We start from the raw sequence: 15,338 nt of genomic DNA on the forward strand, positions 1-15,338 counted from the left end.
GTGCTTAAAAGGCACTATTTCACACAAGAATTGCATATATTTTTTTTTTAGAGCATGATTTCCAGTTTGTATGAGAGGTGAAATATACAGGTCTATATAAAAAGCTATTGTTGTCTTAGTGAACATGTTATCACTATTTGTCTTTTTATGTGAAAGTAAATAGCTATATTTTATAAATTAGAGGTACAATTGGAAAGTTGTTTTTTTTGTTCACTGTCCAGTTCCTGGTTCTTAATACTCCTAGTTTTAGATAACTTGTCAAAAGGCCACAGGTGTAACATTCTAAGTAAAGCTATACTTGTTAGCATAAGTATAATGCAAAAGTCAATGCTATCTGTTTTGCAGGGAATGGGAAGCTAAATTGCTGTTGGTTCAGGAGATCCTGGATGAATGGTTGAAGGTTCAGGCAACTTGGCTGTATTTAGAACCAATTTTTAGCTCTCCTGACATTATGGCTCAGATGCCTGAAGAAAGTAGACGATTTACTACTGTGGATAAGACGTGGAAAGAGTTAATGAAAGCTGTCTTGCATGTAAGAACAAATTTCGTAAGATCAATTCTGAATGAATTTTCCTAAGATTTTTTTTGCAAAAATTGCTGTTTTGCAAAGCTGTTTCAGATATCTCAAAGAAAGTATTATTGGAAAGAAAATTAAAATAATTTAAACAATTGAAGCAAGTAACATGAAAAAATACTTTATTTCCTTTGGTGCATTTATTCTAAATGAATACTGAATTTTTTTATTTCTTGTTCCTTCTGAAGGAGGCTGTTTATTTACATACTGGATACATCTACATGAGACACTACTGCATAGTCATTACTGTGTATTTATTTAGTACTTGTATTAGCAAGAACTAAATAAACATGAGTGATCAGAGTTACTGTGCAGTAGTGCTAATGAACATATTTTAGGTGTTGCTACTGTGCAGTAGCCTAATAATACTGTGCAGTAATGTATCAGTAGTATCTGTGCTGTGATGCACTGCTGCGCAGTATTTTTCAGTTATTGCGCAGTGTCTCATGTAGACACGCTTACTGAGCAGCAGATGCATCTGTATCTTTAAAACCTTAGATGTTTAATCTGCACTGTAAATGGTATCCTGACTGTCTGTGTAATTTAACAAAGATGTATGTGCCATGTACATGACATATGAGTGAAGCAGCTGATTACGTGCAAAAAACTACATTATAAATTCAGTCATCTGTATTCAACCTGAATCATTTGCCTGCTATTGGGACACTTCTAGTACTTTATTTTCTTCGCTTGACTTCCTAAACCATACCAAACTAATTACATTCATGACTCTTCAAAAAATACTTGTGTCTGTGCTTCATAGTGAAATTATAGAATTCCATTTTCATTTTGAATCAAATCTTTTTATACTTGTCTAATTAGGATAAATGTTAATATGTATATACTATCATAGTATAAAAAGCCACTTGTAAAGCCACTTGGCCTGGGCTTTTTTCAAGATATATGTTGTTTTAAATTTAGGAATTCACCAACTGCTAGGATTGCTTTCCCAGAAATTGATTTGGGCAGGTAGTTTATAGTCTCATATATAAAATGAAGCACTTTTCCCCCCCAGAAATTCAGTTTTGTCACTTAAAAATACAGTTATGTTTTTCTGTTCAGAGTTCTCTATCATTCATGTTTTCACAACTTATTCTATAGAATATATGTATTTGAATACTGGCATACTTACAAACCTTTTCCATCATACTCTCATATGCTGTCATTTCTAATATAGAGATTTCATTATATTGATAACGTATATAATCAGAGCAATAAAACAAGTATCCTATGACTGGACAGATTTAACAGAATAATGATGTTGCTTAATTTTTTACATTAGGTACACCCATGTTTAACTTGATGGCACAAACTTGTGAGACAGTTATTTCATCCTTTCCTTTTTGTTAAAATGATATTTTTTGTTTCACTCTTCATGGAAAAAATGTCTTTTCTGATTTCAGATGATTTAAAGGATAGATTCACTAGTATATTTTGAACAGTGAAGTACTTTTTCACTCTGATTTCAGTCATATTTCAGTTTTTATCATGTGGTTCACAATATTACATTATTCCTCAAGTGTTTGCCAATTTGTACATTTTCCTGTATGTATGCTGTTATGTCAGACACTCAAATCTGGGGACTTTGGTTGCTGACAGATGTGAAAAAACAGACAGTGCTTTACTAGAAGAGGAAGTTCATTAGTTTGACCCAGCTCCCGAGCATCTGTATAGATTGGGTGCTTCAGCGGTGCTTTTTGGCACTTTTATCTAAAGCAGATTCAGTCAGCTATTAGATAATAGGCAACCAACATGGGTTCATTAGAGGCAGGTCCTGTCAGACCAACCTGGTGGCCTTCTATGACCAGGTCACAAAATCCTTGGACGTAGGTGTCGCGGTAGATGTAGTCTTTCTGGATTTTAGGAAGGCCTTTGACACTGTCTCTCACCCCATTCTCATTAAAAAATTAGGAGATTGTGGTGTCGATGGCTACACAGTCAGATGGCTTGCCAGTTGGCTGGAGGGCTGCACCCAGAGAGTGGTGGACAGGTCATTTTTTACTTGGTGGCATGTGGGCATTGGAGTCCCCCAGGGCTTGGTCCTTGGGCCTGTACTGTTTAACATCTTCATCAACGACCTGGACAAGGGGGTGAAAAGCACCTTGTTCAAATTCGCAGATGACACTAAGAAGTGAGGAGAAGCAGGCATGTTAGAAGGGAGGGACAGGTTTGCAGTTGGATCTGGACAGGTTACAGGGGTGGGTAGAGGAGAATAAGATGGGATTCAATACTGACAAGTGCAAGGTGATGCATCTAGGGAGGAAGAACCAGCAGCATACCTATAGGCTGGGGAACTCCCTTCTTGTTAGCACAGAGGCAGAAAAGGATCTTGGAGTCACTATTGATTCCAAGATGAACATGGGCCGGCAGTGTGGGGATGCAGTCAGAAAGGCTAAGCGTACCTTGTTGTGCATCCACAGGTGCATCATAAGCAGGTGCAAGGAGGTGATCCTTCCCCTCTATATGACATTGGTCAGGCTGCAGTTGGAGTACTGCATCCAGTTCTGGGTGCTGCACTTCAGGAGGGATGTGGACAACATGGAGAGGGTCCAGAGGAGGGCCACTCACATGATCAGTGGGCAGCAGGGCAAGCCTTACGAGGAGAGGCTACAGGACCTGAACCTGTTCAGCCTCCACAAGAGAAGGCTGAGGGGGGATCTAGTGGCTGCTTACAAACTAGTCAGAGGGGACCAGCAGGCAATGGGAGAGTCCCTGTTCCCCCAAGCACTACTAGGAGTAACAAGGAATAATGGCCATAAGTTGATGGAGAGTAGATTCAGGCTAGATATCAGCAGGCGCTTCTTCACAGTCAGGGTGGCTAGGATCTGGAACCAACTTCCAAGGGAAGTGGTGCTGGCTCCTACCCTGGGGGTCTTCAGAAGGAGGCTAGATAGACACCTTGCTGGGGTCATTTGACCCCAGCATTCTTTCCACCCATGGCAGGGGGTTGGACTTGATGGTCTGCTCAGGTCCCTTCCAACCCTACCCTACCCTATCAACTATGAAACTATAAAAACATCCAAAATTCTTAGTCTATACAGACATTGAGTGAGCCGGCTCAAACTAATGTGATGCCTCTTATACGCTTGTGCTGCTCTGAGTGCGGGGGCATGCTGAACTTAAAATAAAAGTGCTGTTTTGTTTTGGTTTTTTTCATGTCTGTAAGCAGCCTTTATGACCAGCACTACTGGTATTGTGTGTGTGAGACATAGTAGCAGGGTGCTTTCCTCCCAGTAGTAATAGAGGCCATAGGAGAGGGAGTTTCACAGCAGTTATTTTTGGTTCCAAAAAGGGAAGTGAGATTACCGTCCAATTGGGATGCAGAAGTTGCCTTCATCTGCAAGCTCAAATTCATGGCAGAACTAGCCACTATCATTCTGTCTCTAGAAGAAGGGGAATGGTTCATATCTTTCAGTATTCAGGATACTTACTACCATATTGCCACAATGCTTTGCTATAAAAACACCCTCCATCTTGTGGTGGGCCAAATCTATTTCCAATACAAAGTCATTCCCTATGGCCTCTTGGCAACCCCAAATGTCTTCACCAGGATCCTTGTGGTGGTGATGGCCTGCCTCAGGAGAAAAGATCATAGGAATATAGGGCTAACAGGGACATCACAAGGTCATCTAGTCCCATCTCTCTATATATCTTTTTTTGATGATTGACTACCAAAGGGTAGCTCCTTTGAACCTTCAGATCACTCTGTATTTATCCCAGAATTGGGCCTAAAGGTTAATAGCCAAAGGTGAAACTTGGTCCCAGTTCAGAATCCTGAGTTCATAGGGACCACCATGGTTTATGCCCTGAACTTACTGATAGCACTTCTGTCTAGCTGATAGTGCTTAGGGACCGTTAAAGAACAATTAACCCTTAAATGGAATGTGAAATAGGAACACAGACAACTCAGTGTCTTACAACCAAAGTCAAACTTAGCAGTTTCTCTATTTAGAGGAGAAAAGCACTTAGTACAATGATCTCACCCAATCCCAGATGTTACTTTGCTCAACAGAAAAGACAGCCACTCAGTTCCTGAAGCAAAGGGTGTGTTGTTGGCTGGGATGGTCTAGACAGGTGTTGAAAGCTGGATTCATGATGACAATGATGATGACGACACACACTTAACTTGCTTGCTGCCCCCTTTTATACTTTTCTTTAACTTAAGTCCTTTGATGACTCCTTGCTTTTGGATTGCTCTCTCAGTAGTCAGCATATTGTCCATACTTTATCCTGTCAGCATACTCCTTTGTTTAACAGACCCACCACAAGCATGCCTCTTAATTTGACCTTTTTGCAGTGTCTTACTTTGGGCGTTGTCCATTGGTCTTCTTTATCACCTTCATTAACATAGCCAGTCATTTCATCCCTCTGAATCAGCTGGTTAGTGCCAAGTTCAGTTAATTTGAGCTAGTAACAAAACTATTACTATGTTGTGTTAGAAAAACTTCTCACAGAAAAGGAAAGAAAAATCATGCCAGCAAACTCAAGGCCATAAGCTGCTTGCGAGAGGCAAGACCAGCTGATATTGCAAATACCAGCAAATTGAAGAGTTCAGATAACAATGAGGCTACTCAGAACTTTAGGCTGAATATAAAAAAACTTTAAACAATATTGTAATTCACTGCTCTATAAACAGATGCAACTTTAAAGCATAAAAAATACGACAAGCTACCCTAACAATACCTCCTTTGAGACCACCTCTTATCTTTGCTGTATTTTGATTTTGCAGGTGGAGGCCAACTTGATAATGTCAGGGCGGCCTACACACCTTAGGCCACCAAGCCTACTGTGGCACATAAATGATTTTGTGTATCAGTCTACACTTCATATGCATGCATGTTTGGCTTTGAAGGGAATGATCACATATTAATGATCTCTGAGTACAATGTCTTTGGTCTTCCAAAGAGGTGAAACTATCGGGCAGTATCTTGGAGCTCAGGATTTTATGCAGAGCATGCCAGGCATTCTTATAGCACAACCAATGTATCATATCCAGGGTATGATGGACAATATCACCATAATGTTTTTAATCAGAGGTCCTCAGTCTTGACCTGTGGACCAGATGCACCGCGCAGAGCCATATCATCTGGCCTGTTGGGCTCCCCACAGGTCTAGAAATTTGGCAGCAGGGGAGCAGTGGCTTTACTCCCCTGCTGTCAAATCTTTAGACCCATGGGGAGCCTCAAGACTTGCACACTGGACCTGGCATCTGATCTCAGTGAGAGCAGCACTTGGCTCCAGGGCCCAATCCCAGAACACAGAGGTTGAGAGGGAGCTGTGTCGGGCTCCTAGGGTCCAGTCCTGACATGTGGAAGGCCCTGTAGCACTCATTTGGCCCCCAGGGCCAAAAGGTTGAGCACCAGTGTCTTAAATCAACAAATAAGGAGGCACAAAATATGTAGGGAGGTGGTCAGCACATGGAACTGTTGCATCTCTTAAAATGCATCTCTTGGGACTGCACCTCTTGGGCCTCCAGTTTACCTGAGTGGGTAGTCTCAACAAATGCGTCTTTATCTGTACCACCAGTTAGAAATCAAGGAATTGCTTCTTCAGTGTCATCTTCTTGTACTGGAGGCATTCAAAGATTGACCTGTTTGCTTTGGACATCAACAAGAAGTTCCAGTCTTTTAGTTATTATTATTGAGGGAACCAAATAAAATCAACTGTTGGAATTTAATAAATTTTGGTAGTGATCAGAAAATCCCCCAAAGAAGCTCAAGGCCACCCTTTGGTTTTTCTTTAGTGTTTATACAGGGCACTATAATTATTTTAGCAAACAATTTTGAAATTTCAGAATGATTTAACAAATAGTAATTTTGCTCCACAAGATGGCACTCTGTGTCCAGAAATGCAATTTTTGGATTTTGTGTTTTAGAAGAAGATTCTTCTCTGATAATTTTAAATGCTCTTTCTTAAATCACAATGCTAAACTGGAGTCTTCTCCCTGCTTTTTTTTCCATTCATCTGCCGTTGTGTTATAAAAATGCTGTGGGTTGTAATAAAAATGCATCCTTTATCTGTCTCACTTTTTATCACAAATTTGAAAAATCATATATTATACCTCTTAAATGTGTCATTTGAAAGTATACATATTAATGAGAATGAAATTACTCTGTGATTTACTTTTTACATTTAATAAATTTAGTAGGTAGAAAACAGGATTTTTTGTGAGGAAAATGGGCAAGGTCATACTAAAACTTCTGAGACTGGAGCCTATGGCAGACTAAACATGGTTTATAGAAACTAGAGCTGTTGGTCATGCTGTCTTTTTGCATACCTGATTTTACCCTCTTTTGTAATAGGGTTTCTTTTCCTCTAAATGATCAAACAATTGACACTAGCCAATTGCCTGTCAAGAATAATAGGGGATGGGGAGGGCGGATGGGGACCGAGCCCCTTGGGCTCCCCCCATCCAGCCCACTCCCCACTTCCCTCCTGCTGCTTGGAGTCTGGGCCTGCTTCCCCCTTCCCCACCATGGCAGCAGGGGGAGGGGAGGAGTGGGCCCAGGCCCGATACAGAGTGTGTGGGGGAGGACCAGGACTGCAGGTGAGGAGAAGCCAGCCTGCTGTGGCAGTGGGGGGTGGGGGTGAAGTAGCAGGCCCGGGCTGACATGGCAGTGGTGTGGGGACGGGAGGAGTGGGCTCAGGGCTGACATGGGGGTGTGGGGGTGGGGGAGGAACGGCCCTGGGCCCGAGAGGGGAGGAGGCCTGCTCCACCCTTTCCCCTGCTGCTGGTGCGTCAGCCCAGGCCCGCTGTTCCCCTGCCAACTGCCGTGGCGGCCGGCTTCTCCCCTCCCCCTTGGGCCTACTCCTTTCCCCCCTGTGTGAGGCCCAGGCCCACTCCTCCCTTCCCCCCACTGCCGCTGTATTGGCCTGGGCCTACTCTTTTTCCCCCACCACTGCGTTGGGCCAGCTTCTTCCCCCCTGCATTGGTCCTGCTCTTCCCGCCACTGCCGCCGCGTTGGCCCTGCAGGCGGCAAAGACAGGAGGGAAGGGCGGGCCAAGGCCAGTGCTGGTGGCCTCGCCCCCTCTGTGGCATCCCAACCCCATTGCCCACCCACACTGCCGCCACCACCTCCAAGGAGCAACTCAGGGGCAAGGCTAACTCTGCTCCATAGTCACCACCTGCAGGGAGCAGGGCAGGGGGGCGAGGCCAGTGCTGCTGTCTTAGCCCCCACTGTTCTGTCTGCGCCATTGCTACCACCTCCAAGGAGCAGGGCAGGGGAGGGGTGAGGCTAGTTGCGCTGACCTTGCTCCACCCTCTGTCCCCTGTGTGTCTGCCATCATGGTGGCGCTCTGCTGTGCCGCCACCTCCTGTCCCAATGGTGTATTTGTATTCTGATTGGTTGTTTCAGTCAGCCAATCAGAGTGAGAATAAAGCGTTATGGACAGACAGATAGACAAAGGCTTCTATAATATTAGAATGTATGCTTCACCAGAACTGTAGATAGGAAACCCATTCTGAAAATGGACATCTTTATTTTTTTCTTATATGAAAAGAATCAAAACATAACCAGGTAAGATTTTTTTTTATAATAGCAAGATTGAGTTTGACTTACAGGGTCAATTATACACAGAAAATTATGCGGTAATGTATTTATTTATATGAAAGAAAACCAAAGACAGTTTTTGCAATGTATATGTATTATTGTACTGTTCACATTTAAAGATTATGTTATAAAACCAAGCATTAGCTGTACCTGAATTTTGACAGCTCAGTCGTTATGAGTAATTATTTAATTTGGATTGCTGTGACTTGATATCATTTATGGAACAATTAACAAAATATAAAGAAGCGTCATGATTTCTTGCTTAAGTGAGTGTGCTTCATTTACAAGGAAATACTCTGATTAGATATGAGGCATATATGTCCCTTAACAAAATCAAGTACATAAGCAACGCATTCTGTCTTTCACAGGGAGTTAGACTGCAGCTATGTGTTATATTCAGAAATAATTATATGCATAATGAAAAGAACAAATAATCGGTTGGTGTATTTTTCATGCTTTTTGTTTTAGATCTTTATTTTACTTTTAAAAGCCAGTATTTGATACAATGTATAATTGGCTCTACATTGATCATAAGTTCCATTAAATTAAAAAATTTGAAGCTAAAGCAACTTTACACTATCTTAAGTTAGTTTGCATATTTTAGAACTAGCAAGTCTGTAAATCCTCTTTTTATGTTTCATTTATGTTAAATCAGATACCACTCTTTAGTAACTGCAGTAGCTTTAAATTAGTTTTGTTTGCTGTAATCCTCAATTTATAAGTGGTAAAACGAAATATTTGATCTGAATTCTATTTTCTACACACACAAACTATAAACAAATCTCATACACATTAAACCATAAATCTTACCAACTATTACTGAATTTGAAAACAATATAACTTTAACATTTGCTTTATGTTTTTGTAGTATTACCTTTTGTTATTTAGTTAACAAAATGTCTAAATATATACATGTAGCAAATTGTGAATATTTGGAACATGCAGTTTGCCATATTAGATTAGTAAAAACCTAATCAAATCTGGCATTCTTTTACAGTTCAGAAGCTTGCTTAAGTAGGAACACTCTAGGCCAAGGGTGTTAAAATCATTTGACCTTGAAGGCCAAGTGAGTGTCATGGGGTCAGTCTGTGGGCTCCCTTTCTGCACCCCACACCCTGGTCCCCCAGCATACCTGATCTGGTAGCCACAGTTCTGTAATGGGCAGAATGGGCACCATATAAAGTGCAGTCCAGCCTGAGTGGCAGCTGCACTGCACACAGCAGCCATCTTAGCAGCTCCAGGACTGTGCTGTATGCCACACCTATTCCAGTTACTTCAGGATCCATGGGGCACCTGGATCCATGGAGCACACAGCACCAGTGAACACCATGTGCAATGTAGGTCCCAGACTGGCTGGAGCTAGTGCAGGGTACATCCCAGAGCAGGTACTGCTTGTGATGTGATCTGGCTGTGGCAGTCAGCACATATAGCCAAGGCAACCACTCTGGCTGGACTGCGCTGTATGCAGTGCCTGTTCCAGCTATTCCAGGATCCATGCTACGTGCAGCATTGGGTCTCAGACCAGCTGGAGTGGCTTCCCAATCAGGTCTGCTGCGGGGAGGGGAGAGGGAAGGAGGGGATCCGTGAGTTGGAGCTGGCCCACAGATTGGCTCTGTGCCTGTGTGGGTCTGATCAGACCTAGGTGCAACACCAGGAGCCACATGGCAGGATTTTGCAGGCTGGATTTGGCTGGTGAGCCATATATTTGACATCCTTGCTCTAGGCCTTCACCGCTCTTGACTGTAATATTTTCCATGGGGGAGAGGGAAACTCTTTTCTGATGCTGCAAAGATGAGCTTTTGTCTTATGATATAATTCCTGCTTGAAATTGGTTATTGGTCAGGGTTGCCAGCTGTCTGTAAATTTACTGATTGCCAGTAAAAGATGAGGCTAAAACTGACAGTTAGTAAAGTCCATAAAAAAGCTTTAATCATCAGTAAAAACAGTAAGAAGCTGCAGCCTATCTGAAACTCCAACATAGCAGAGCAGTACCACCTGGTGGCAGAGTGGGAGTGCAGCACTCTGTGGGGGAATGTTCTCTGAATGTTGTGCTGCTGTTGCTGTGTCCCAGGCTGCCTGTAATATTGTTGAGTTGCAGGTAGGCTTCTTTGGGGGACCATGCCAGGACGGGAGAAGTGGGACCAGTGGGGGCAAATTTGGGGTGTGGATATCATGGTGCATGATGCAGTTATTGCTATCCAGTTGGGTGTGAGTATTGGACTTCTGGCAGGGGGATGGGCAGCATAGTGTGGAACCATTGTTGCGGTCAAGCAGGGGTGCCAATCCAAGAACATTTCATTGAACTTTTTTACTTTTTTTACTGTGTTTTATATTAAACCCCTAAATTTGAACAGAGCCCTCCTAACTGGGGCCTGGCAGCAGGGCGGTGCTTGGAATAAGAGGTACATTTACATTATCTAAAGCAGGGGTAGGCAACCCCCAGCACAGGTGCCAGTTCATGGCAAACATAGGCATTTTGCTTGGCACATGTACCTTAGGGCAGATGGGGGAGAAGGGGCTGGGCTGCTCTGCCACAACAAAGATCAAGCCTCTCGCGGCTCCCCTGCCAACATCTTACAAGTCAAGGTTGTGGATGTTTTTGGCACTCTGCCCAAAAACATTGCTGACCCCTGATCTAGATTCATAGATGTTAGGGTTGGAAGGGAGCTCAGCAGATCATTGAGTCTGACTCCCTGTGTTGGCAGGAAAGCATGCTGGGGTCAGATGACCACTGCCAGATGCCTATCCAGCCTTCTCTTAAAGACCCCCAAGGTAGGGGAGAGCACTGCCTCCTTTGGAAGCCTATTCCAAATTTTGGCCACCCTTACCGTGAAGAAATTTTTCCTGATATCTGGCTTAAATCTGCTCTCTGTCAGTTTGTGACCACTGTTTCTTGTTACCCCAAGAGGCACCCTGATGAACACAGGATCTCCCATCCCTTGCTGCGTCCCCCTAATGAATTTGTAGGTGGCCACAAGATCACCCCTCAGCCTTCTCTTGCAGAGGCTGAAGAGGTCCAGGTCCCTCAGTCTCTCCTCATAGGGCTTGTCCTGTAAACCCCTAACCATACAAGTGGCCCCCCTCTGGGCTATCTTGAGCCTATCAACATCCTTCTTGAAATACGGTGCCCAAAACTGGACTCAGTACTCCAACTGTGGTCTGACCAATGCCACATAGAGGGGAAATATCACCTCCTTGGTTCTATCAGTAGATGCATGATAAAGTGTGGTTAGCTTTGCTAACTGATGACTCATGTTCATCTTGAAATCCACTATGACTCTGAGATCCCTTTTCGCTTCTGTGCTGCTGAGAGGGTAACTTCCCAGCCAATAGGTGTGCACCCTAGGTGCAGCACTCTGCACTTGTCCTTGTTGTACTGTATCTTCTTGTGTACTGCCCACTTTTCTAACCTGTCCAGGTCTGCCTGCAATCGTTCCCTAGCCTCCGGAGCGTGCACTTCACCTCACAATTTAGTAGCATCCATAAACTTGGAGAGAGGACACTTCACACCCACATCCAAGTCACTGATGAAGATATTGAAGAGTACAGGTCCAAGGACCAAACCCTGTAGGACCCCACTAGCCCACTATCTAAAGCATATATCAGTAAAACATATTAACAGAAAAGTTTTGTTGTCAGTAAAAATCTTACAGTTTGTCAGTAAAAAAACATACTATTTGAGTTGTCAACTGTTCAGTGTTACTGATAATCATAAAATTATTCAGTGTTTTTTCTTTAAAAAAATCAATCTGATCTCAGGTATCAGAGAATTTTGTAGTCTCATTGAACATTATGGGGCACGTACTGTACTTCATCACAATCAATGGAGCTATGTTGATCCATATCAGTTGAGGAACTGAGCTTATCTGGATCTTATATTAATGTCCCTTTAATTCCGGTTTCTTTATATTAACCTACCCCCCCAAAAATGCAGACATTGGAGAAGATAAATGTTAAACATATACAATGTGGCATGCCTTAGTTAAAATTTAAAGTAAAACAGAGAAGCCAAGAGAGTTACTCTATGATTTTTCCTGCACTATTAGTATCTCATTACCCTTTTCTGATAGAATAATTGTATTTTGTTTTTCAGGACAAGCATGTTCTGACAGTTGTGATGATAGATAAGATGCTGGAAAAGCTAAAGAAGTGCAATGAACTTCTGGAACTAATTCTTAAGGGACTTAATGAATACTTAGAGAAGAAGCGTCTTTTTTTCCCCAGATTCTTTTTCTTGTCTAATGATGAACTCCTTGAGATTCTCTCAGAGACCAAAGATCCTACACGGTACAGTAATATTTGCTAGATGTGTATATGAGGCTCATAATACATACAAGCTAAAAGCATGGCTGTAGGGAGTTTCCATACATAAAACTTTTTTTTTTTAATTCAGAGAGTTATACACATGAAGTATTTACAGAACTAGGGATTGTCAGAAATGAATTCAAATCAAATGGAGTTACATTTTTAATATCTGAATTAAATTCAGGTTAATTCATCAAATTAATTCAGTGGTATTTAAGAATTGTTGTGGTAAAGTGAGTGTTCAGGTAGCAATCAGATCAGATTAGGAAAACAGGTTAGTTATACCTGTTATAATCACTTATGGAGTCATAAAAATGTAGAAAAATAGGTCAGGAAGGTGTCTTGAAAGGCCATTTATTTCAACTCCTTGATCAAGGCAAGATAACCACTATCTAAATAAAATGAACTTCATCTCACAAAGGCTTTTGATATATATATATATGAGAGAGAGAGAGAAATGCCCACACACTTTGATTAGTTTATAAGGTACAAATCTACCCTGTCTTTTACTTGACTTCATACTAACACAGCTAACTATGTCATTCTAAATCAGTGGCTTTCAATATTTTTAGACTTAAGGCACTCCTCCATAACTTTTATGAATTGAGCTGCACCCAATTTCAAAATATTTACAACATTTACCTCCATGCAGAGGGGCTAGGCAGGTGGGGTAGGGGAGCCACCAAGCAGGGAAAATCTGCTTTTACCTGCTTATCTCCTCATACCTGCAGCTTGAGCCTGTCCTTATCTGCTTATCTCCGTGCACCTGCCTTATCTTCTCACATTTCTTGCGGCACCTTTCAAAGGGACTTGAGGCACCCTCGTTAAGAATCACTGCTGTAAAGTTAGTCCCAAGTCAGTCCACCTACACAGTGTTACTGTGCAGTAAGGTGTCTACACGTGCATTACTGTGCAGTAAGTAATTGGGCATCAATTTGATACCTGCCTGATGCAGGTATCAAATTTATACTCAAGTGTAAGTTGCCATATTTACTGCACAGTATGGGCATGCATGTGTAGACATGCACCCGTACTGAGCTGTAATTTCAGTTATTGTGCAGTAAATGCACATGTATAGATGCGTCCACAATGTATTTACTTTACCACTGGCCAATCCTGTGAAAAGTTCTTAGTGGCCGCATCTACATGAGATGCTGACCACGCAGTCATTACTGCACAGTCATTTAGTATTTGTATAATCACTGTGCAGTAGTGCCAATCAATGTATTTTTCATGATGCTACTGCTCAGTAGCCTAATGCTACTGTGCAGTAGTGCTGTGTCTCTGTTTTGCTACATGATGCTGCTGTGTAGTACTATTGGACTACTGTGCAGTCAGCATCTTGTGTAGACGTGGCCACAGTGCAGTGAATGAGACAGCGAACCTTGTGGGAGGAAAGAAAATCACATCATACAGCTAAAATCAGTACTGTGATACATGTACAGAAGCAGCAGAATTAAATTTGGGTTTGATTGTTCTATTTGCAATGTTTATACCTTTTATAATTATTATTTGCATGGAATGCATAATTAAACAATGCACAATTAACAGTTAAAGAAGTGGTGCCTTAATTTTAAATGCTTGAATTGATGACAACATGAATAATATTTTAAAAATTGTAATTGATATTCAAATATTTATATACATATAATATATGTAAGGCAGGCATCCTGCACAGATATTACCTTATAATAATCCATAATAGATCATCATAATTATATATTATGTTATAGTATATATGATATAAAATATACATTAGATGATATATAATATACTTTATATTACGTATTATATATTATGATCATTATTATTTACTGTTCCTTGAGGATAAATAGGCTTTTGAAATTTAACAGATATATTTTCAAAAATGTTAATTTCTTAAAAATACTTTTCAGAAGTACCTTTAGAGCTTTTATAGGACTGGTGGAAAAATTTTCTAGAACTTTACTAAATGTGAAGCTTTTTATAGTTTCCATTTTACTTGTTTCATTTTGTTTTCTCCAGGGTACAGCCTCACTTGAAAAAGTGCTTTGAAGGAATTGCAAGTGTGGAATTTACTGATGTTTTAGACATTACCCATATAAAAAGTAGTGAAGGAGAGGTGGTGGAACTTATAGAAACAATCTCAACATCTAAAGCTAGAGGTCAAGTTGAAAAGTGGCTAGTTGAATTGGAAACAGCTATGCTAAATTCTATCCACAAGGTAACAAATTATATTTTCTTTTATTCTGTGTGCCATAAACCATGACGGAGCAGACAGTTCCGATACACTACAAACTAAACAAAAAGAGTTGGTAGAATGTATCTATTGTAGAAATCGTATTCTATTCAACATTTTACAAATTTAGTTATCTTTGGCCTTGTTTCAGGAACACACTTTAAACATGAGCCTTGAAGTCACATTCTTAATCCCTTTTTCTGAATTGGGGCATTACGCACAGTACAGAGGCAAGGAAATCTTCTAACCTGTCTTTTGATTTGAAATATCTTGGTGATAATAATTCAGCAAATTCTTAGTATAGGCATACCAGGGAATATTCAAGTTTCATGTCTTTAAACCTCAGAACCTATAGATGTTAAATGTCTTGTGAGGATAATCATGCATCATTTGGCCCCAAATCACTTAGGACTGACTTGTTTATTTAGATAAATTCTGTGCTTTGTACATTAGCACCAATCTACATAATAGACATTTGTTTATCATTTAAAGATATAACATGTATTTATTGTAGAGTCAATTTCTGAGCATAACTATTCTTTAAAATTCTGTGAAGCTAAGCAGTGATGCAAAAAGCGCTAATGAGATGTCAGGAGATTATTTTGCAACAAAAATAGTTGTTCACAGGTTGGCAGAAGAAACTGGAGAAATGAACATAAAAGTATTCATAGTTTTTTCACTGTAACATGTT

The 15,338-nt window shown here is 41.1% G+C and overlaps 1 protein-coding gene across 1 annotated transcript in view; it reads left to right on the forward strand.

The window, feature by feature from the left end:
• The window catches only part of DNAH7 (dynein axonemal heavy chain 7), a 226,187-nt gene that overhangs the window by 67,471 nt on the left and 143,378 nt on the right, over positions 1-15,338 (forward strand). The window contains exons 18-20 of the mRNA XM_090045212.1: positions 346-532; positions 12,218-12,411; positions 14,434-14,632. Coding sequence (XP_089901338.1) covers positions 346-532; positions 12,218-12,411; positions 14,434-14,632 — 580 coding nt within the window. The remainder of the gene's footprint in view (positions 1-345; positions 533-12,217; positions 12,412-14,433; positions 14,633-15,338) is intronic.

Source organism: Crocodylus siamensis, chromosome 4, assembly GCF_052110815.1.
Source record: "Crocodylus siamensis isolate JL-2025a chromosome 4, ASM5211081v1, whole genome shotgun sequence".
NCBI classification, from domain to species: domain Eukaryota; kingdom Metazoa; phylum Chordata; order Crocodylia; family Crocodylidae; genus Crocodylus; species Crocodylus siamensis.